Source organism: Bufo gargarizans, chromosome 2 (genome assembly GCF_014858855.1).
Source record: "Bufo gargarizans isolate SCDJY-AF-19 chromosome 2, ASM1485885v1, whole genome shotgun sequence".
In the NCBI taxonomy this organism is placed as follows: domain Eukaryota; kingdom Metazoa; phylum Chordata; class Amphibia; order Anura; family Bufonidae; genus Bufo; species Bufo gargarizans.
Window position 1 is genome coordinate 311,000,394 of NC_058081.1, and position 24,198 is coordinate 311,024,591.

The 24,198-nt window shown below is 44.2% G+C and overlaps 1 protein-coding gene across 2 annotated transcripts in view; it reads left to right on the forward strand.

The window, feature by feature from the left end:
- The window catches only part of TBC1D30 (TBC1 domain family member 30), an 83,783-nt gene that overhangs the window by 11,260 nt on the left and 48,325 nt on the right, over positions 1–24,198 (forward strand). For both annotated transcript variants that reach the window (XM_044280486.1, XM_044280487.1), the window contains exon 3: positions 21,663–21,827. In XM_044280486.1, the coding sequence (XP_044136421.1) occupies positions 21,663–21,827 (165 nt within the window). The remainder of the gene's footprint in view (positions 1–21,662; positions 21,828–24,198) is intronic.

The window sequence follows — 24,198 nt, forward strand, 5'->3', positions numbered from 1 at the left end:
TAACTTTTTACTATAAAGATTATTTTGCAGGTCTTAGTGAGTTTTGAACCTTCTGTTTGCGGCCAGATCCCTGTTATACCCCATTATAAGTCAATGGGGTCATGCGGCAGTATCTGGCAATGCTGGCAGAGCCTGCAGAAGAGCTCTGCTGCAGATGTGAAACTAGCCTTACCCACTCCTCTATAGAAAATCTCTCAGTTGGGATTTGTTAAGCCTTATGCACACGGCTGTTGCCGGCCGTGGCCCGTATTGCGGCCCTCAATCAGCCCATTCAACTTGTTGAATGGATCTGAATCTGTCGCAGCTGTGTACAAGAGGCCTTATAATTTTACGGTTTAAAAAAAAAAAATTTAATATCACAAAACAGTATTTGGTATCCAGTAATGATGTGATCGAGATTGGAAACCAACACAGTGGAAAATGTCACGTGACCGTGATGAATATAGTTGTCCACAGCTACTAATCTTACTGCTAATTTAACACCTTAAGGACAGAGGACGAGAATGCTCGTCCTAAATGGCTAATACTTTGCGCCCCAGGAAGAGTACACTCGTCCTGCAATCAGCAGCACGTATACTGACAGACGGATCCCTGCTGCATCCACCAGCATCGGTGATAACGCAGATCCCAGCGCTGACCGCGGCATATGGAAAGTTTGCGCTCCCTCTCCTTAGCCATTGGGTCCCCGCGCTGCGGTGGCAGGGACCCGATGGTTTCCATGGCAGCCCCAAGCCATTCCAAGGCCTTGGGGTCTGGCATGTACGGAGGCCTATGAGTCCTAACCCCCACGCTGAATCTCATAGGCAAACTATCAGTGTAATACACTGATAGTCAGTGCAGCACAATACAGATGTATTGTGCTTCATTGAAACGGGGATTAGACCCTGTAATGTTGAAGTCCTATAGTGGGACAAAAATAAAAAATATTAAAAGTGAAATAAAAGTGTTTTTAATAAAAAAACAAAAGCCCCTTTCCCATAAAAAGAGACATATAAAATTTGTAAAAAATAGAAAAAAATAAACAGACATATTGGGTATCACCGCGTTCGTAACAACCAGCTCTAAAAAAATATCACATGATCCACCCAGTCTGGTAAACACAGAAAAAAATAAGAAGAACTACTGTGCTAAAAAAAACCATTTTTGTCCCCTTTCATCACAAAAAGTGTAATACCAAGTGATCAAAAAGTAGTATGTACCCTAAAATAGTACCAATCAAACCGTCATCTCACCCTGCAAAAAATGAGCCCCTTCCTAAGACAATCACCCAAAAAATAAAAAAATCTATGGCTCTCAGACTATGGAGAGACTAAAACATGATTTTTTTTTTGTTTCAAAAATGCTTCTATTGTGTTAAATGTAAAAAAAGTAGACATATTAGGTATCGCCGCATCCGTAACAACCTGCTGTATAAAAATATCAAATTAAATAACCCCTCAGATGAACACCGGAAAAAAAAAAAAGCCACTTACATCACAAAATGTAATACCAAGCGATCGAAAAGTCATGCACACACCAAAATTGTACTAATCAAACAGTAATCTCATCCTGTAAAAAATGAGACCCTACCTAAGACAATCGCCCAAAAAATAAAAATTAACTATGGCTATTAGAATATGGAGACACCTAAAAATATTTTTTTTTCAAAAATGCTTTATTATGTAAAACTGAAACAACCAAAAAAGTTGTCATATTTGGTATTGTCGCTTCCATAACAACCTGCTCTATAAAAATACCACATGATCTAACCTGTCAGATGAACTCTGTAAATAAAAAATAAAAACTGTGTCAAAACAGCTATTTTTTGTTACCTTGCCTCACAAAAAGTGTAATATAGAGCAACCAAAAATCATATGTACCCTAAAATAGTACCAGCAAAACTGCCACCTTATCCCGAAGTTTCCAAAATGAGGTAATTTTTTGGGGAGTTTCTACTTTAGGGGTGCATCATGGGGTCTTCAAATGTGACATGGCAGCTTAAAATTATCCCAGTGAAATCTGCCCTCCAAAACCCATATGGCGTTCCATTCCTTCTGCGCCCTGCCGTGTGCCCGTACAGCAGTTTACGGCCACATATGGGGTGTTTCTGTAAACTACAGAATCAGGGCAATAAATATTGAGTTGTGTTTGGCTGTTGTAAAATCAGTTTTGAATACCTTGAGGGGTGCAGTTTCTAAAATGGGGCCATTTATGGGTGGTTTATATTATGTAACTACAACTTGTATTGGATATACACTAAAAAAAAGGGGGAGGGAGGGTCAAACTCTGTAAAAAGAAAAAGGCCCTGTCAGAGGAGAAAATAAAGTATGCAATGTTCAGAGGACTTTTTAATAAATGGGTCTTGAGCACAGGGGGTAGACTAATGTGATGCTTGTAAGTCACTACCCACCAGTTACTGCCACTGGGGGGGGGGGGGGATTATTTGTATACAGTTGCAAGAAAAGTATGTGAACCCTTTGGAATGATATGGATTTCTGCACAAATTGGTCATAAAATGTGATCTGATCTTCATCTAAGTCACAACAATAGACAATCACAGTCTGCTTAAACTAATAACACACACAGAATTAAATGTTACCATGTTTTTATTGAACACCATGTAAACATTCACAGTGCAGGTGGAAAAATTATGTGAACCCCTAGACTAATGACATCTTCAAGAGCTAATTGGAGTGAGGTGGTCAGGTGTCAGCCAACTGGAGTCCAATCAATGAGATGAGATTGGAGGTGTTGGTTACAGCTGGCCTGCCCTATAAAAAACACACACCAGTTCTGGGTTTGCTTTTCACAAGAAGCATTGCCTGATGTGAATGATTCCTCGCACAAAAGAGCTCTCAGAAGACCTACGATTAAGAATTGTTGACTTGCATAAAGCTGGAAAGGGTTATAAAAGTATCTCCAAAAGCCTTCCTGTTCATCAGTCCACGGTAAGACAAATTGTCTATAAATGGAGAAAGTTCATCACTGCTGCTACTCTCCCTAGAAGTGGCCGTCCTGTAAAGATGACTGCAAGAGCCCAGCGCAGACTGCTCAATGAGGTGAAGAAGAATCCTAGAGAGTCAGCTAAAGACTTACAAAAGTCTCTGGCATATGCTAACATCCCTGTTAGCGAATCTATGATACATAAAACAAGAATGGATTTCATGGGAGGATACCACAGAGGAAGCCACTGCTGTCCAAAAAAAACATTGCTGCACGTTTACAGTTTGCACAAGAGCACCTGGATGTTCCACAGCAGTACTGGCAAAATATTCTGTGGACAGATGAAACCAAAGTTGAGTTGTTTGGAAGAAACGCACAACACTATGTGTGGAGAAAAAGAGGCACAGCACACCAACATCAAAACCTCATCCCAACTGTGAATTATGGCGGTGGGGGCATCATGGTTTGGGGCTGCTTTGCTGCATCAGGGCCTGGACGGATTGCTATCATCGAAAGAAAAATGAATTCCCAAGTTTATCACGACATTTTGCAGGAGAACTTAAGGTCATCTGTCCACCAACTGAAGCTCAACAGAAGATGGGTGTTGCAACACGACAACGACCCAAAGCATAGAAGTAAATCGACAACAGAATGGCTTAAACAGAAGAAAATACGCCTTCTGGAGTGGCCCAGTCAGAGTCCTGACCTCAACCCGATTGAGATGCTGTGGCATGACCTCAGGAAAGCGATTCACACCAGACATCCCAAGAATATTGCCGAACCGAATCAGTTCTGTAAAGAGGAATGGTCAAGAATTACTCCTGACCGTTGTGCACGTCTAATCTGCAACTACAGGAAACGTTTGGTGGAAGTTATTTCTGCCAAAGGAGGTTCAACCAGTTATTAAATCCAAGGGTTCACATACTTTTTCCACCTGCACTGTGAATGTTTACATGGTGTGTTCAATAAAAACATGGCAACATTGAATTATTTGTGTGTTATTAGTTTTAGCAGACTGTGATTGTCTATTGTTGTGACTTAGATGAAGATCCGATCACATTTTATGACCAATTTGTGCAGAAATCCATATCATTCCAAAGGGTTCACATACTTTTTCTTGCAACTGTATGTACATACCAACTGGCTATTGGTCCATTACACTGAGCCCAGGATGTATGATGTAAATATACCACCCCATATGGGGTCCCAGTGACAGAGGGAAAGACAGCAGCCAGGTGAATAAAAAGAACTTCACTCACAGCTAAGCCAGACGCCAACCCCAATGTGACACGTGTGTGGAAGATCACAAACACCTGTGGCTGGACTAGTGCAGTGAATATAAGATGCAATAGTAGAGGAAGAGTGTCTGAGGCATGTGTATAATGTTTGGTTTGTGAACAGATGACCAACACTATTCCCCTCTACTAATGGCATTCAAGAGCCATGTCAGATAGCTCAGCTTCATAAGCAACAGGCAGAAAGTATAGGCTCAACGCGTTTCTTCTAATTAGTCATCAGGAGCGAGTAAAACTGCCTATAGATACGTAATTATGCTGAGCTGCAGCTGTCCCACCAGCATGGCAGCCGAACATGCTACTTTATGAAGGGGAGATCCCTCCCCTTTCATGATGCGGGGATTCTGGAGCAGACCAATCGCTGACCTGGAGGCGGCAGCTGCCTGTCAGCTCCTTCATTGCAATTGTGAGCGCTGAATAAGGATTCCCAACGTAGGAATTGAATGCTTGGCATAACTAAAGGCAGAGTGAAGGATTAAATCGCCAGGGAAAAACGGACGGGGACAATGCTGTGGCACTGAAAGTAGTGCGCTGAGAGGCCAATCACATAGAACACACAGAGATAAAAAACCAAGTGTAGGTAAGTATGCCATATGAGCAAAGATGCAAAGGGGGGGATACGCATAAATTGGCAAAAAGCAGTCGGAAGATGTATCCCTGTGTCATAAAGTATAGCATATACCTAAGCCATGCCTCCTCTCCTCCTTGCAAAAGATGGAACTAGGAGATGACAAACCGCAAAGAATATACTCCCTAAAGAGACATCTACTGTATTCAGTCAATAAAGCGGACATACGAAATATGGTCATTGAGTCCTTGAGGCCGCAGTGTCCCCAATTTAAAGGTCCATTGGGCCTCCTTCTGTAGGACTCGTTGATCCAAATGCCCCCCACAGGGAGAGGAATGCGGCATCTCAATCCCCTGAAACCGTATGGCCTGTATGTCGCCTGAATGTCGATTACTGACATGATGGGCCACAGGGGTGTCATTGTTTTTGCGGATGTCATTAGGATGTTCTCTTATACGGCGTTAGAATTCGCGGATTGCCTTCCCCGCGTATTGTATACCGCAGGTACATGTAATCCGGTATACCAGTCCGGAGGAGCTGCAATTAAAGTACAGATGGTATATGACTTGGTGGTAACTGTAGTACAGAATGTGGACCCGGGCTTGATGGAGTCACATGAAATGCAACTGCCACAGCGAAACGTCCCTTTACAGGGTTTATCCACCCAGGTAGAAGATGTTGGTGTCTGAAAGAAGCTGTGGCAGAGATGATCCTTGAGGTTGCGACCCCTCCAGTACGTAATCGCAGGAGTAGAACCGACACAGTTACCAAGGTCGCGGGTGCATGGTAGCGAATGTTGGTAGGCTGAAGAGACTACCCTACGGGGGTAACCTCTATTCACAAATCTGTTGGTCAGATCATAAGCTTTAACCTGGAAATCTAAAAGGGACGAACAGTTGCGACGCACTCAAAGAAATTGCCCCTTCGGTATACCCTTTTTCAGCAGATAGGGGTGGCAACTTTCCCAATGTAGTAGTGTATTTGTTGCCGTGCTTTTACAGTTGTGACTTGTATGTATCCCACCGTCTTCCGCCTTCATCATGGTCAGATCGAGAAACGTGATCTTAGTAGGGTTAATTTCCAAGGTGAAAAACAGGCCATGGTTATTAACATTAAGGGCCTGCACAAATTCATTGAACTCCTGTACAGTCCCATTCCAGAATATTAGCACATCATCGATGTATCTAGCCCACATCGTGATGTGACCTGACCAGGTGTTCATCTCATCTCCAAATACTGTCTCCTTCTCCCACCAGCCCAGGTACAGGTTGGCATAAGACTAGCCATGTCCACTCCCCTATCTGGTGGTAGACACGCCAGTTAAACAGAAAGACGTTATGATAAAGTCAAGCAGTCTGGCAACAAATTCATTATGCAGAGTATATTCCATTACTCGTTCTTGCAAAAATTGCTGTATAAACCTACACTCCTCCATGTGAGGAATGGAATTATAGAGGGCCTCCACGTCGAGACTGGCATGAAAGGTGCAGTCATCGACATGGAGTCCATCCATTTTGTTTACAATATCCAATAGTGTCCCTCACGTAGGAGGGCAATGCCAACACAAAAGGAAGCAGGATGATTTCGACATAGGTGCTAATCTGTTGGGTAAGGCTGTTGGTGCCCGACACGATAGGTCTACCTTTGAGGGGATGTCGACCCTTGTTCACCTTCGGCAGACTGTAGAAACATCTGGGGATGTGCGAGTAGGAGCGTGTCAAACTCAACTTTACTGATGATGCGCGCTTCAAGAGCTGAGTTCAGGATATACTTGAGTTCTTTCAAGTACTGCTCAGTTGGATTGGAGGGGAGAATATTGTAACAATCCCTGTTATTAAGAATGTCCATGCACATCCCAACATATTGTTCCCGGTCTAATAACACTATATTCCCCCCCCCCCCCCTTATCAGCAGGCTTTATAACGATGGTATCGACATGCTCAAGAGATAGAAGGCCCTCAATTTCCTCCAGTTGTCCTAGTTTATCAGTGACAACCCTCAGGAACACATCTAAGGGGTTGTCATTTATAGGTGGATTTAGGTGGGAGCATTTCCTCATCGAGGTTAAAGGGCCTTTTACCTGGGATCCCTTCTCCCTCAATAAGGAGATCAGCAAAGTTGCGCACATCCTCCAGATCTGCCAGATCAACACCTAATGCTTCACATTGATGTCTATTGTGGTGAGTAAAGAATTTTTTCCATTTCAGGTTCCTGATAAATAAATTCAAATCCTTGATCCATGTGAACAGATCAAAGGAATGAGTAGGAACAAGGGAAAGGCATTTCTTGAGAAGGCTAGTCTCACCATCAGATAATGTCCTATGCGACAGATTCATTACTTGTAACTCATCTCCTGCGGGGGCACCGGAGGGGGGCTTAGACAGACACATATTTACTGATCCCTCCTCTCTCTGAGTAGATACGTAGTTAGAGGGGAGCCCTGGCCTAAGAAATTACTAGTGGCCCTAGACTGAGTACCTCTACGTGGCCTACCCCTATTCTGTCCCTTGGAGGGTCTAGGAGGCTGCAATGGCAGGTCAATTTCCGCTGCAGATATATCATATCATAATTTATATTTATGCAAATGAGCTAGTTGGAGCATCATGGGTCTGGCTGTAGCACTAGGAGCACTGCTACAGCTACTTTCCGAAGGTCCGTACATTCTCCACTTCCATTGATTGACAGGGCAAGACATCTTTCCTTGTCTTCTGACACCTGCGCTCTAGAAGTGCTGCCAACTACATCATTCCACCCTAATGCCACCCTGGATTCAGAAACGGGGAAGGAGTGCCGTCATATGCTCTGGCTCCAGCGCATCAGTACGATCAACTCTAGCAGGCAGTATGCCTGGTTTAATAGGGTTGATCATGTTGACAGATGCTCTTTAAATTAAATTATGTAACTCAATAGTGTCAGGGCTTGAGACGACCTGTTCCTTTCAATATGAAGGAACCAGCGTCTCCCTGGGGCCTAGTAACAAAAGACAGAGGGGAAACAACTAAATATAAAAGGGAAGTAACACTTAACTTCTGAAGTAAATGGAGGAGCAGGAACTCAGAAGAGGACCACACACCAGCACTTCCAATACCAAACTGAAGCTATCAACTGCATAGCATGATGGGTGAAGCCAGACTAAATAGAGGAGTTGGAATGCCCACTAAGCTACACCTGAGACAAGAGGTGTGGTCATTACCTGCAACCACACACAAACCAGTGAAACCAAAGAGGCTGTTAGATCACATCATGTGCATCCAGTCTCTTAGATCTTCTGACACCTGTCACGTTAGAGACCGTGACACCAGTGCTTCAGGCATAAAGGAATCAAACGTTCCCAATAATTGCCTGCTTGTCAGCGGAGATGAGAGCTGCGCTAAAACTGAGGAATCGCCTCCACTTTATAGGGAATGCGATAAATTGTCCCCATTGAAAATAATTGTTCCTGGTCAGCAGCTCTATGTTTATACAGCAAGATCTGCTGCACAGAAACAATCATTTTAGATGCCAAATGAAAGACACGATCACCCAATGAAGTGTTTGCTCATTAATTGGGTCATTGCTGGCACCCTTTAAACAGGCCGATTTATTTGGTTCTACAAAAGCTCATCTCTGATAATTGCCCTGATTTTTGGTCCATGTAAAAAGACTATCACACTGCTTTTTATAAAACTCCCCACTTAAAGGACATCTGTCAGCAGATTTGTACCTATAAAACTGGCTGACCTGTTACATGTGAGGTTCACAGCTGAAGGCATCTGTGTTGGCCCCATGTTCATATGTGCCCGTGTTACTGAGAAAAATGAAGTTTTAATATATGCAAATGAACGTCTAGGGACAACAGGGGTGTTACCATTACACCTAGAGGCTCTGCTCTCTATGCAACTGCCTCGCCCTCTGCACTTTAACAAAGCCAGACAGTACAAATGTGATCACATCTGCCCCTGACCTCCTAAAGTCAATAAACGTGCAGGGGGCGTGGGCACATATGAACATTCAACCAACACAGATGCCTTCAGCTGCCAAGCACACATGTTACAGGTCAGGCAGTGTCTTGGGTACAAATCTGCTGACAGATGCCCTTTATCCGCAATGTTGGTACCATTGTACTTCTGTTCTGAAAGTAAGCTCCAATACCAGCGACCCACCAGCCTATGTCCCCGACACCTAGGATGTCATGGTCAGTGACATCATCCCACATATTTGCACAACTGTGACATCATCACATTTATGACGTTATCAGTAATCTTACAGGCATGTTGGTCAATGTCACTTGCAGGTTATGACATCACGGCCCTGTGAGTTCATGCAGCATTGTGACATTAACACATGCACTTGTGCTCTTCAGAGGACCCACCAGCATATGTTTCTTAGCTCTCAGCATGGCCCACCTCTTGCCACCGATTTTCTAGCAGCTATGCATTTTACATCTCAATTTATAAAATACCACCTATCGTGCACTTGACATCACTATCTGATGGGTATTGTCACTAACATTGACTAATGATGCCACTACTCCTATGAATTCATCATATGGCCTTATGCCCTACAGGGGATACAGCAGCTCATGCCCCTCACAACCCTTGGCTACAGAGCAAAACATGGGTCAATCCTTCCTTGTGTCATGTTTAGTTAATTGAAACTTGCACTGGAGTGAATAAACAGTTAAAGAGGCGGAGGGGGAAGAAGTGTCAACCGCACTTATTCAAGACACGTGGCATGTTACAGGAGCTATAAAACAAATGTACACCCTCTGCTGCTTGCAGATTTTTACCACAGGCATCCAGACAAACCCTACAATCTTGTAGACCTCTTGGGTTAGACTAGAAGTGAATGCTGGGCCCTGATCACTCTCAATGACCCCAGGTACCCCGAACCTGCAAACAGTTTCCTTGCATTAGTTTCTTAGCAGTGGTGGTTGCTGTCTGGTTTCGGACGGGGTAGGCTTTTGGCCACCCAGAGAACAAGTCTATCATTACTAGCACATATTGAAACCCTTTGGCATCTGGATGTGGTCGATTTGTATCCTCTGAAAGGGATATAAGTCCTTTGGGAGACATTTCCGGGGCGTGGGCTCAGTTCTGCAGGGGTTACATTCGGCACAGATGAGGCAAGACTGGGTATGTCTTACCAGGAGCGGGGTGATTCCTGTGGCCACCCATATTTTTTTAAGTAGTTATTTTATGATGGTTTTGGATTGGTGGGTGGGCCCATGAGCTACTGAGGCTATTAGGGGATAGAGGGCTCTGGGTAGGCACACTCTCTTTCCTTGTGTCCAGATTCTTCTTCAAGGGCTGACTCTTTCAACCAGGTTTCCTTTTCCATGGTAGTGGCCTGTTTCTGCATTTGTTTCAGTAGGTCCCATGTGACTTCTTTTTGTTCCAGGTCTTCCTGTGCTACCATAATCTGGTCTGATTGGACTCTTTCCTCTTCCTCTGCTGCTTTTCTGGCTGCTTGGTCAGCTAAGGCATTTCCTCTGGCCTCAGATGTCAGCTCGTGTATGGGCCTTTACCTTGATCACTGCCACTTGGGTGGGCAGGAGTACTGCTGCCATTAGAGCCGCTACTGCTGAAGCATTCTTGATTGGGGTTCCTGCAGCTGTGATGTAATCCCAGGCCTTCCATTTTACTCAAGTCATGAACTACTCCAAAGGCATATCTAGAGTCTGTGTAGATATTGGCTGTAGAGTCTTTTGCCATGAGGCAGGCTTCAGTGAGGGCAATGAGTTCAGCCTCCTGTGCTGACTGGGCTGGGTGCAGTAGTCTTGCACACAGCGCCTCATGCTCACTAGTGACTGCCATGCCTGTATGGAACTTCCCTCTTGTCATCGGCCTACCTTGAGCCATCCACAAAGAGAGTCCAATGTAGGTTTGTCAGAGGAGTGTCTTGGACTGATGGTGGAGTCCCTACTTCAGCTTCCATCATTGCGATGCACTCATGTTTTTGTTCCTTGTAAAGAGAATCGGTTGAGGTCCATAGTTCTTCTTCCTGAAGATCCTCTTCAGCATGTAGATCAATAAAATCTTCAGAATCTCCAGTATACCACCCCTTTGGAAGAGGAAGGGAGTGCAGCAGGGTTGAGGATGTGGCATCTCTGAATGGTGACATCTGGCAGAAGCAGTCTACACTGGAGCCAGAGGTGGCGTTGTGCAGTGAGGTGTTTAGGTTGACTCTGCTGAAGGACAGAATAGTGAGGGGTTGACCAAGTACAACGTCAGATGTGATGTCCAGAAGAGAGCTGGCAGAACAGATTGCTCTGACACAGGAAAGGGGGGCTTAGAATAGTAACCCAAGGGACTATTTCGGCCACCTTGAGTTTGAGTAAGGACTCCAGTCGCATGGCCCTGACGTTCCATGATATACAGTCAGAAAGGAAGATTGTAGTTGGGGATGCCAAGAGCAGGGGCAGATGCAATGGCGGTCTTCAATGTCTGAAAGGCTTCTCCGGCCTCCATTGTCATCTGGAAAGGTGTAGTAGCATTGCGGGGTATGCAGTCATATAGGGGCTGCATTAGGACTGAAGCATCAGGGATCCAGGGTCTGCAGTAGGAGTTGAGGCCCAGAAAGGTTTGCAGCTGATGAGGGGTGTCCGGGAGTTTGATGTCAGAGATGGCCTTTTTCCTGGCATCAGTGAGGTGCTTGCTACCTTGAGAGATACAGTGACCTAGGAAGACAACTTTGGGGAGACACAGCTGTAATTTGGCTTGTGAGACTCGACAGCCAGCAGAAGCCAGGAACTGGAGAAGTGAAACAGACATGGATAGGCAGACTTGCGGAGAGACTGCACAGAGGAGTAGGTCATCCACATATTGCAGGAGTTCCACTTCTGGGTGATCGGACTGCCAGGGTTGCAGAACAGAGGACATACAGTGCTGCCCATAATTATTAATACCCCAGGCAAATTTTGACTTGACTGAAAGTTACTTTTATTCAACCAGCAAGTAATAAGGCACACAAAAGCTCGCTTGGCCTTTGCAAAAGCTCATCTGGACAAAGAAGAAGACTTCTGGACTTCCGTGTTATGGTCAGATGAAACAAAAATTTTATTGTTTGGTCACAATGATGTTTCCTTAATTTGGTGTAAAAAAAGGAGAAACCTTCAACCCAAAGAACACCATCCCCACTGTCAGACATGGTGGTGGGAACCTAATGCTTTGGGGGTGTTTTTCAGCCAATGGACCAGGGAACCTAATCACAGTAAACGGCACCATGAAAAAAGAGCAATACATGAGGATTCTCAACAACATCAGGCAGTTTGCAGAGAAACTTGGCCTTGGGCACCAGTGGACATTTCAGCATGACAATGACCCAAAACACAAAGCAAAAATAGTGAAGAAATGGTTAGCAGACAACAACATTAAGGCTACTTTCACACTAGCGTTCGGGTGTCCGCTTGTGAGTTCCGTTTAAAGGCTCTCACAAGCGGCCCCGAACGGATCCGTCCAGCCCTAATGCATTCTGAGTGGATGCGGATCCGCTCAGAATGCATCAGTATGGCTCCGTCTGTCCTCCGCTCCGCTCAGCAGGCGTACACCTGAACGCTGCTTGCAGCGTTCGGGTGTCCGCCTGGCTGTGCGGAGGCAAACGGATCCGTCTAGACTTACAATGGAAGTCAATGGGGACGGATCCGTTTGAATTTGACACTATATGGCTCAATTTTCAAACGGATCCGTCCCCCATTGACTTTCAATGTAAAGTCAAAACGGATCCGTTTGCATTACCATGAAGAAAAAAAAAAAAAATATTAAATCATCCCTGCCATCTGTTTTGGATGAATATCACAGCATCGCTGGATAAAGATCACTTCTTCAAAATGAAAATAGCACAGAAAACGCAGTGTACTTCTTGTTTTTGATGCGTTTTTAGTGCGGTTTTTCATTATATAGATGTAGGACCTTGCAGTCTTCTCCATTATCGATTTTTTTTAAATGTATTTTTAAGTGTTAGGGCATTGAATTGTTAAGGGGATTATTTTATTGTTTTAACCTTATGCAATGATTTACAAATGTATGCATTATTAGTTTACCAAGTATGGGAACCCACTCCACAGAGGTGAAATCCACTCCATATAGTAATAAACCCACAAGGAAAATGGAGGAATGTGGGCGGGTGTATCCCATATATAAGGAGTGAGGATCCACTGACGGGGAGTCGTGAAAGTGCCATCCGGGTTCATCATCGGGTACAGCGTAGAGTCCAACGGGACACTAGGGGTGACGGGGGGATCCGGGCCAAAGGATATTAAAGGTCCAGCCATGGGCGTTCGCTGTGGAAAAGATGCTGCCGTAGCAGGGACTGATGAGACGTGCTGGGGAACTACAGAGGTGTGGTTATGTGGGGGCGTGGAGCACCACAGGCTAGGCATGTATTACCAGAGTCGTAATTTTGTTGACCGCACACTTTACAAGTCCAGCCTTTTTCCTGTCTGACAGCGCCATTATAGGGTGGTGGCTGCTCACGCCCAGTTAGTATATCGGGTTTACAGTAGTATCTCTTGCTGCTTTAATCACAATTTAGTTCTCCCCCGTCTTTCCTTACTACAGTCCAACCACACACGGATGGTATCTATTAACCTTTCATCCTCCAGCTTCCCTCTTTTCTCATTCAACAACGTCTGCCACATAGCCGGGCGCACTTTGCCACCTTTTGGTATGTTATCCAATTTTTCTAACTTGCTTAAACATTTAACATGGCGTTTGCCTCTCCGGTCCACCACGTACTGTTCGGGTGAACAGTAGCCCTTCGGGACACTTTCCTCATTTCCCTTCTTCTAGATCCTTCACTTTTGTTCTGGACAACACAGAAACCTGATGTAACACGTTGAGCCTAATGTCCCACACACTCTGAGTAGACACTGGCCGGTCTCCTCCCTACTGTCGTCTCTCGGTCACAACGCCGGGGTGACCGATTGACACAGGCACTTTAGAAGACCTTTGGATTTATATCAGTCTGTGTTTCCGTTACAAAGGGTCACACATTAAAAACAATAAACCACAATACATCAAGAAAGAACCCTTGCGTAATGTCCAATCGTCTCTCGCACCTACTGGAGCCGTCTAGAGACCTCTGTATAGCGTAATCACTGGACCTGATGAAGCTTTGAGTACCAGACAAGCACACCTCTGGGCTGCTGCGGACCTCTCTTCCCTCTTCTGTGATCGAGTCAGACAACCGGGCTGCACTCCGATACAGGCAAATAGGAGAACTCTCTGTCTCTGTCAGTGATACTTGTCAACAGAGTCTTTACAGTTTTTAAACACAGTACATTAAGACTTTAAAACACATGGGGTTTTTACTTTCATGCCCTCGAGGACGCCCCAAGCTGACACGGCACCCCTCCCTCAGACAGGCACGGATGGACTACACCAAAGGACACATGGAGGTAAGTTAAGACCGTTTTCTTACCTCTTATCACGGGCCTGCAGTCCCGGTGTCCGTTAGTAAGGTCCTCCTCATCTGGTCATCGGGGGTGCCGGATCAGGGGATCTTATCCTCGAGCCCCACGTTGGATCTGGTCAAACTGCCAGTTCGGTTGATGTACTGCTCCAAATCAATGTTAAATGAATACCTGCACGGAAAGATCAAACCGGCACACACAAAGCTGGGAGTCAAAGCAAGATCTCTGGTTTATTGCGGAACAGCAGACAGTATATAGGACAGCAAATATAGAACCGAAAGGAGTGGGGGGTGTAAGGTGGCATATATCTTTTCTATTGGCTATAAACTCTGGATTTTCTGTCACATCTATGTGCAATAGGAAGTTCCCCCCTCCCCCTTCCAGATGGGGAAGGCTGCTTGCTTGAGATGAACAGAAACAGGTACATAAGCTTGAGGTACATAATGAAGCATGAAAGTAAGCTTCTTGTTCTAGGCATTGGCTGGGTGCCTGGCCGCCATTTTAGCTAAAGTATAGTTCTCAATAAGCAAGTATACATTTGGTCTCAATATTCTATAGCACCATCACCTCCCTAAACTGTGATGTCGGAGGAGGCCAGGGAGTATGGTAATGACCTTTCATGATATTTTGTACGACCACTTCCTGGTAACCAAGTCTGCCTTAAACTCTTTGTATTGAAATATCTTTTTGGGTATTCACCCTTGCAATTTCATATTACCTTCATCGACTCCGTCCGAATGTCCTGCACACGTGCGTACCAAACATGGCGGAGATAATGGCAGGATAGCTGGAGTTATCTAATTGTTCCCTGTTACTAAGCTGGGATCTATTTGGTTTTAATACCATGGAAGCATATACAGTCAGGTCCATAAATATTGGGACATCGACACAATTCTAGGATTTTTGGCTCTATACACCACCACAATGGATTTGAAATGAAACGTACTAGAGACTGCAGACTGTAAGCTTTTAATTTGAGGGTATTTACATCCAAATCAGGTGAATGGTGTAGGAATTACAACAGTTTGCATATGTGCCTCCCAATTGTTATCAGACCAAAAGTAACGGGACAATTGGCTTCTGTTCCATGGCCAGGTGTGTGGTGTTCTCTCATTATCCCAATTACAATGAGCAGATAAAAGGTCCAGAGTTCATTTCAAGTGTGCTATTTGCATTTGGAATCTGTTGCTGTCAACTCTCAAAATGAGATCCAAAGAGCTGTGACTATCAGTGAAGCAAGCCATCATTAGGCTGAAAAAACGAAACAAACCCATAAGATAGATAGCAAAAACATTTGGCGTGGCCAAAACAATTGTTTGGAACATTCTTAAAAAGAAGGAACAAATCGGTGAGCTCAGCAACACCAAAAGACCCGGAAGACCATGGAAAACAACTGTGGTGGATGATCGAAGAATTCTTTCCCTGGTGAAGAAAACGCCCCTCACAACAGTTGGCCAGATCAAGAACACTCTCCAGGAGGTAGGTGTATAAGTGTCAAAGTCAACAATCAAGAGAAGCCCACCAGAGTGAATACAGTGAGTTCACCACAAGATGTAAACCATTGGTGAGCCTCAAAAACAGGAAAGCCAGTTTAGAATTTGCCAAACATCATCTAAAAAAGCCTTTACAGTTCTGGAACAAGATCCTATGGACAGATGAGACCAAGATCAACTTGTACCAGAGTTATGGGAAGAGAAGAGTATGGAGAAGGAAAGGAACTGCTCATGATCCTAAGTATACCACCTCATCAGTGAAGCATGGTGGTGGTAGTGTTATGGGCTGGTGTGGGCATGGATGGCTGCCAATGGAACTGGTTCTCTTGTATTTATTGATGATGTGACTGCTGACAAAAGCAGCAGGATGAATTCTGAAGTGTTTCGGGCAATATTATCTGCTCATATTCTGCCAAATGCTTCAGAACTCATTGGACGGCGCTTCACAGTGCAGATGGACAATGACCAAAAGCAACCAAAGAGTTTTTTAAGGGAAAGAAGTGGAATGTTATGCAATGGCCAAGTCAATCACCTGACCTGAATCCGATTGAGCATGCATTTCACTTGCTGAAGACAAAACTGAAGGGAAAATGCCCCATGAACAAGCATGAACTGAAGACAGTTGCAGTAGAGGCCTGGCAGAGCATCACCAGGGATGAAACCCAGCGTCTGGTGATGTCTATGCGTTCCAGACTTCAGGCTGTAATTGACTGCAAAGGATTTATAACCAAGTATTAAAAAGTGAAAGTTTTTGATTTATGATTATTATTCTGTCCCGTTACTTTTGGTCTCTTAACAAGTGGGAGGCACATATGCAAACTGTTGTAATTCCTACACCGTTCACCTGATTTGGATGTAAATGCCCTCAAATTAAAGCTGACCGTCTGTAGTTACAGCACATTTTGTTTGTTTCATTTCAAATCCATTGTGGTAGTGTATAGAGCCATAAATTTTAGAATTATGTTGATGTCCTAATATTTATGGACCTGACTGTACATAGCCTGAGTTCTCAGGAGGAAGCATGTGGCGCAAATACAGATTTGTCCACTTATTTCTTCCATGTAGGGTTGTTTCCATACCAAAATTTTAATTCGGTTTCGATACCATAAAAAAAGTATTGCGATACTCGATACCACGCAAAAAAAATAAAACGTCCGGCCCATATTCGAACAGTCCTATCCTATTTTTTGGGGGGACAAGGTGACTTTCCTTTTATGGCGTTCAACTCACAGGAGATATTTTTTAAGGTTTTAATAGTTTGGACTTTTCGGACGTGGCGATATGTAATATTTAATTTATTGTTTATATATTTTATATATAAAATTGGGAAAGGGGGTGATTTCTAATTATTATTATTATTATTATTATTTTATTATATTTTTTCAGTTTATGTAATAACTATTTCCCCCTTAGGGGCTAGAACCTGGGATCTTTTAATCCCTTGTCCTATTCACCCTGATAGAGCTCTATTAGGGTGAATAGGACGTCACACTCTCCCTGCTGCCCTGTGCAAAGTACACACAGCAGCAGCAAGGTTAGCATGGTGTCCAGGGCTTCAACAGCGTCCTGGCTGCCATGGTAACCGATCAGAGCCCCAGGATTACACTGCTGGAACTCCGATCAGAAGCTGCCACTGCACCACCAATGAGAGGAGGTGAGGGGACTGTGTGGCCACTGCCACCAATGATTTTAATACTGGGGAGGGAGCACTGCGCCACCAATGTTTTTAATACTGTGGAGGGGGCGGGGGAGGGCGCACTGCACCACCAATGATAACTAACGTTTAATATACAACTACAGCCGGCGGCAGAAACACATTGCCGACACCGTGCCTCTGACAGGGCGCTGCGATCCGCGGCAGTTAACCGCTCAGGTGGCGCACCTGAGGGGTTAATTGCCGCGGATTGCAGCGCCCTGTCAGAGGCAGGGTGCCAGCAATGTGTTTCTGCCGCCGGCTGTAGTTGTATATTAAACGTTAGTTATCATTGGTGGTGCAGTGGCCACAGCCCCTCCCCCTCCTTCTGCACTCTCATTGGAGGCAGCAGCAGCAGTAGCAGTAAAGGGGGAGGGAGAGACTGCTTCCTTCTCCCCGTGCTGCTATGGGAACATGGCTGCGCTGAGAGCAGCGTGGCATATTCCCTGATAATGGGCTGTGCAGTAGCACAGCCTAGTATCGATAAAAGGCAAATCGATACCGGGCTAAAAGTATTGATTGGGCATCGAAAGTTCGATACCCGAAACAACCCTATTCCATGTATATTGCAAGATAGGGGTTTCATGTGTGACCTCGGTGGAAAGGAAACTAGACTTTTCCTGACTCTTCTAACGGTTCTGGTCTGTATAACGCTGGTATCTGACATCTTCACATTTTATGATAGGGGTCTCTGGTTTCTGTGCAGTTCCATCTTACTGTTTTTTTATTGCTACAATTTCCTGATCTGTCTCTGGACAGGACATGGAAGAGGTGATGACCCCCTACAGGAATGTAAAGGGAGGGGTTGCCTACTCCTAACAATAATTTTTATATCTGAATCCCTCTATCACCACACACATCATGAGAAAAATATTAGACGCTTTTCTTTAACTTATGCCACCTCTTAGGCCTCTTTCACACGGGCGTCAGTTTTTTTGCCCGGATAAGAAGCGGGTGCGTTGCGGGAAAATGCGCGATTTTTCCGCGCGAGTGCAAAACATTGTCATGCGTTGCACTCACGTGAGAAAAATCGCGCATGTTTGGTACCCAAACCCGAACTTCTTCACAGAAGTTCGGGCTTGGGATTGATGTTCTGAAGATTGTATTATTTTCCCTTATAACATGGTTATAAGGGAAAATAATAGCCTTCTGAATTCAGAATGCATAGTAAAACAGCGCTAGAGGGGTTAAAATTTTTTTTTAACTCACCTTAGTCCACTTGATCGCGAAGCCCGGCATCTCCTTGTGTCTCCTCTGCTGAACAGGACCTGGGGTGAGCATTAACTAGGGGTAAAGGACCTTTCATGACGTCACTCCGGTCATCACATGGTACGTCACATGATCTTTTACCATGGTGATTCACCATGGTAAAAGACCATGTGATGACCGGAGTGACGTCATCAAAGGCCCTTAACCTCTATTTAATGCTCACCCCAGGTTCTGTTCAGCAGAGGAGACACAAGGAGATGCCGGGCTTCGCGATCAAGATTTTATTTTATTTTTTAACCCCTCTAGCGCTGTTTTACTATGCATTCTGTATTCAGAATGCTATTATTTTCCCTTATAACCATGTTATAAGGGAAAATAATAATGATCGGGTCTCCATCCCGATCGTCTCCTAGCAACCGTGCATGAAAATCGCACCGCATCCGTACTTGCTTGCGGATGCTATGCGATTTTCATGCTTCCCATTCACTTCTATGGGGCCTGCGTCGCGTGAAAATCTGACAATATAGAGCATGCTGCGATTTTCACTCAACGCACAAGTGATGCGTGAAAATCACCGCTCATGTGCACAGCCCCATAGAAATGAATGGGTCAGGATTCAGTGCGGGTGCAATACCTTCACCGCACGCATCGCACCCGCACGGAAAACTCGCCCGTGTGAAAGGGGCCTTAGGCTTCTTTCACACGAGCATGACGGATTGGCTCCAGATGCGTTCAGTGAAACTCGCACCATTTTGCAAGCAAGTTCAGTCAGTTTAGTCTGCGTTCAGTTCTTCATTTTTTTTTCCGCTTGGGTGCAATGCATTTTGATACGTTTTTCACGCGCGTGATAAAAAACTGAAGGTTTACAAACAACATTTCTTAACAACTATCAGTGAAAAACGCATCGCATCCGCACTTGCTTGCAGAAGCAATGCGTTTTTCACTGAAGACCCATTCACTTCTATGGGGCCAGGGCTGCGTGAAAAATGCAGAATATAGAACATGCTGCGATTTTTATGCAACGCAAAACTGATGTGTGTAAAAAAAACGCTCATGTACACAGACCCATTGAAATGAATGGGTCAGGATTCAGTGCGGGTGCTATGCGTTCACGTCTCGCATTGCACCCGCAGGGAAAACTCGCTCGTGTGAAAGGGGCCTTAGCTCGCTTACCTTAGACCAGTACCTGGTGCACACATTATGGCGCACATCACTAATAAAGTTGTTATAATTTATGACCCCACTTAGCAATGCCCTCATTGTAGATTTTTACACAAGGCATGTTGTTATTATTATTTTTTTTATACTCGGTTTATGGCAATACATGATGGACATACTATGGCAATACTTATTTGGAGGCTCTGAACTAAAAGTTCCCTTAAAAATGAGATTACTGTTGTTTGAACTCTTGTTCAGCCCACAGCTGTCTATCCTGACCCCCACTGTACAAATTCATGTTTTGCCAAACACGCATGTTTTGTGAATGGCTTATCTCTATCCAAGAAAAAAAAAGATCAGACATGTTGAAAGCCAACATGCCTAACTTTTCTTGCCCCCAACATTTGTTGTTGGGAGAATCAGTCTAAGGCCTCTTGCACACGACCGTATGACTTTTTCAGTATTTTGCTGTCTGCAAAAAACGGATCCGCGAAAAATACGGATGACGTCCGTGTGCATTACTTTTTTTGCGGAACAGAACAGCTGGCCCCTGATAGAACAGTACTATCCTTGTCTGTTATGCGGACAATAATAGGACATGTTTTATCTTTGACTGGAACGGAAATATGGTAACTGAAGGCATACAGAGTACCTTCCATTTTTTGGGCAGATACATTGAAATTAATGGTTCCGTATACGGTCCATTTGCGGGATGCAAAAACCGGAACGTAAACGGGGAAAAAAAAACGTTTGTGTGCAAGAGGCCTTATGTGTGTGGCCAACTAAAGAGTACTCCCATCTCCCCTTCACACCCAGCTGGAAATTGAGAGGTGGCTGCGCATGTGCGGCTCTCTCCATTCACTTCAATTGCATTTCCAAAAGTTAGCTGAATCAGAGCTTTGAAGAACATCTGGAGAAACATCTCTTCCAGAAACTTGGAATAAATCATTTTGAATATGATTTAATGCAGTCATAGTTTAACTTATGTGGACAATACTGTGCCCGTATTTGATTTTCATTCAAACGACATGTAAAAGTGATACAAGTTCATATGCCATTTCAATTGGTGAAAAAAGTTACATTAAATGGATTGTTTAATGTTTGACCAGGCTAATTAAAAATCTTGGACAACACCTACAATATTTTAACATATAGTCACCCGTTTCACTAGCGCAGTTCTCTGTAACCAGTCCAGTACTCCCAGTACTTGTTTTCAAACAGCAGTGGCAACGCTTCAGGATACAGCACGTGATTGGCTGCAGCAGTGAGGTGCCGAATCAAGGCACGTCACAGTAGTCATGATGTGTACAGTGACTTGCCTGTATTTAGCACCTTACTGTCTTTAGCTGTACACAGCTAAGGATAGTGATTGGCTGCAGAGGACATATGCATGCCACTGCTGCTGTTTGAAAAGAAACAGCAGTGGGAGTGCTGGACCAGGGCTGCAAGAAAGATGTGAGTATATGGTAGTTTATTATTCTATGACATTCTAGATGTTGTCTGAGATTTTTATTTAAAGTCACCTACTCAATCCCTTGTGCATGCAGCTTGGGTGCTCTGGGAGCCGCCTGCCAGCATTTGTTTTACAGACTGTGATGACGTGCCAATATCCCAAAACTTGACCGATACAGCCAATGAGTGGTCTCATAAGTCAAGTGTTGCACTTACTGGCATTATCACTGACGCTGTGATGTTTGTATGCTCTTCTTTCTAAATATATATTTTTACATGGCATTTTTAACTTTTTTCAGCTGATTTGCACCATGTACTTAAAGGCAATACATGGCAATGTGACCATCTTGATTAAATACCATTGTATTTAATAAATTCCCCTTGTGGTGAATTTCCATGCAGTTTTTAATTTTGCTTTGTACGTGTGTGCATGTAGTTTGTGTGGAATTTGTTTCTAACTTACTGCATTTGTTATCTACAGATTGCAATGAATTGAAAGCCGTAAGAGAAGAACTTAAGCATCGCATTAGAGTTCAGTCTGCCAAGCTGCTCCGCCAGCTGAAGCAGAAGGATAGACTTCAGCACAAAGTACAGAAGAACTGCGACATTGTCACGGCATGCCTGCAGGCAGTCTCCCAGAAACGTCGTGAGTATTCACTGGGAATAAGGTTTAGAAGAACGTGTCTGTAAATCCTTGCGCAGGAGTCCCAGCGACTCCATGTGCCGCGGTATGCTGCTCCATATGGTGCTTCTGGCAGGGGAGGGGGCAAGGTGCACCCTCGATGCACTTAGCTCCCCATTTGCATACGGATTAAAAGTAATAACCCTACAAGGAATGGTGCCTGTTCTAACAGTGAATTTTCTGCTGACACATTCCCTTTAAAGGGGGTTTCAACGCTAAACAGCTAAATATTTTATTATTTAACTCTTTCTTTTAAAATATGTTGGCTTTTTGAATTAAAAACAAAAGGTGTCTTAATGCCCTACCTGAAAAATTTTATTTTTTATTTTTATTAACGTCCTCTCTTTGTTTTATTGACATGCAGCATGGCATTGTATTGGTTTAAGGTACAGTACCTCAGCACAGAATGCATGATGTGTGCATCGCTGTTTCTTTTATTTAATTCTGTTTATTTCCAATTCTTTGAGTCTAACTGAATTTCAGTTGTGTTGTGTTGAAAGATGCTAACCTAAATTAAACTGTTCTGTGGTTAGTGAGAAAACTATAAAGTGCCGTACATGTGTCCATTTACCCCGATATAATGCTTATATATAAAACGAATAAACTATTTGTAAGGTCAACATATTACACCATAGTCCCCAATATACTAATTAACACATTAGCAGTGCAAGATAAAAATGTGGTGGAGAAAACTTTTCAATCCACTAAGGTTTGTAAGTCGTTGGCAGAGGTGTGGTTTAAAAGGGGTATTCTTATCTGAGACAATGGGGACATATCCCTAGGATATACCCCCATTGTCTGATAGGTGCGGGTCCCACTGCTGGGACCTATATCGAGAGCGGGCAAAGTGGTGACTGGAGGACTCTGGTCTGGCCACTACCAAGCGTGCTCCTCATAGAAGTGAATGGGAGTGCATGCCCAGCCACCGCTGCCCTTCACTTCTATAGGCCTGACGTAAATTGCTGAGCCAGCACTCAGCTATTTTTGGTGGCCCCATGGAAATTAATAAAGGGTAGCTGTGCATGCGCAGTGCACCCACCACCACTTCCGGGGCTCCGTTTAGGAGATATGCCCCCATTGTCCAAGATGAGAAAACCTAAATAATACAATTTTATACAACTATACACTCGCCTAAAGAATTATTAGGAACACCTGTTCTATTTCTCATTAATGCGATTATCTAGTCAACCAATCACATGGCAGTTGCTTTAATGCATGTAGGGTTGTGGCCCTGGTCAAGACAATCTCCTGAACTCCAAACTGAATGTCAGAATGGGAAAGAAAGGAGCTTGGCATGGTTGTTGGTGCTAGATGGGCCGGTCTGAGTATTTCACAATCTGCTCAGTTACTGGGATTTTCCACCACAACCATTTCTAGGGTTTACAAAGAATGGTGTGAAAAGGGAAAAACATCCAGTATGCGGCAGTCCTGTGGGCAAAAATGCCTTGTTGAAGCTAGAGGTCAGAGGAGAATGGGCCGACTGATTCAAGCCGATAGAAGAGCAACGTTGACTGAAATAACCACTCGTTACAACCGAGGTATGCAGCAAAGCATTTGTGAAGTCACAACACGCACAACCTTGAGGCGGATGGGCTACAACTGCAGAAGACCCCACCGGGTACCACTCATCTCCACTACAAATAGGAAAAAGAGGCTACAATTTGCACAAGCTCACCAAAATTGGACTGTTGAAGACTGGAAAAATGTTGCCTGGTCTAATGAGTCTCGATTTCTGTTGAGACATTCAAATGGTAGAGTCCGAATTTGGCGTAAACAGAATGAGAACATGTGTCCATCATGCCTTGTTACCACTGTGCAGGCTGGTGGTGGTGGTGTAATGGTGTGGGGGAGGTTTTCTGGGCACACTTTAGGCCCCTTAGTGCCAATTGGCCATCGTTTAAATGCCACGGGCTACCCGAGCATTGTTTCTGACCATGTCCATCCCTTCATGACCACCATGTACCCATCCTCTGTTGGCTACTTCCAGCAGGATAATGCACCATGTCACAAAGCTCGAATCATTTCAAATTGGTTTCTTGAACATGACAATGAGTTCACTGTACTAAAATGGCCCCCACAGTCACCAGATCTCAACCCAATAGAGCATCTTTGGGATGTGGTGGAACGGGAGCTTCGTGCCCTGGATGTGCATCCCTCAAATCTCCATCAACTGCAAGATGCTATCCTTTCAATATGGGCCAACATTTCTAAAGAATGCTATCAGCACCTTGTTGAATCAATGCCACGTAGAATTAAGGGGGTCCAACACCGTATTAGTATGGTGTTCCTAATAATTCATTAGGTGAGTGTATATACCATATTATATAGGTACTGT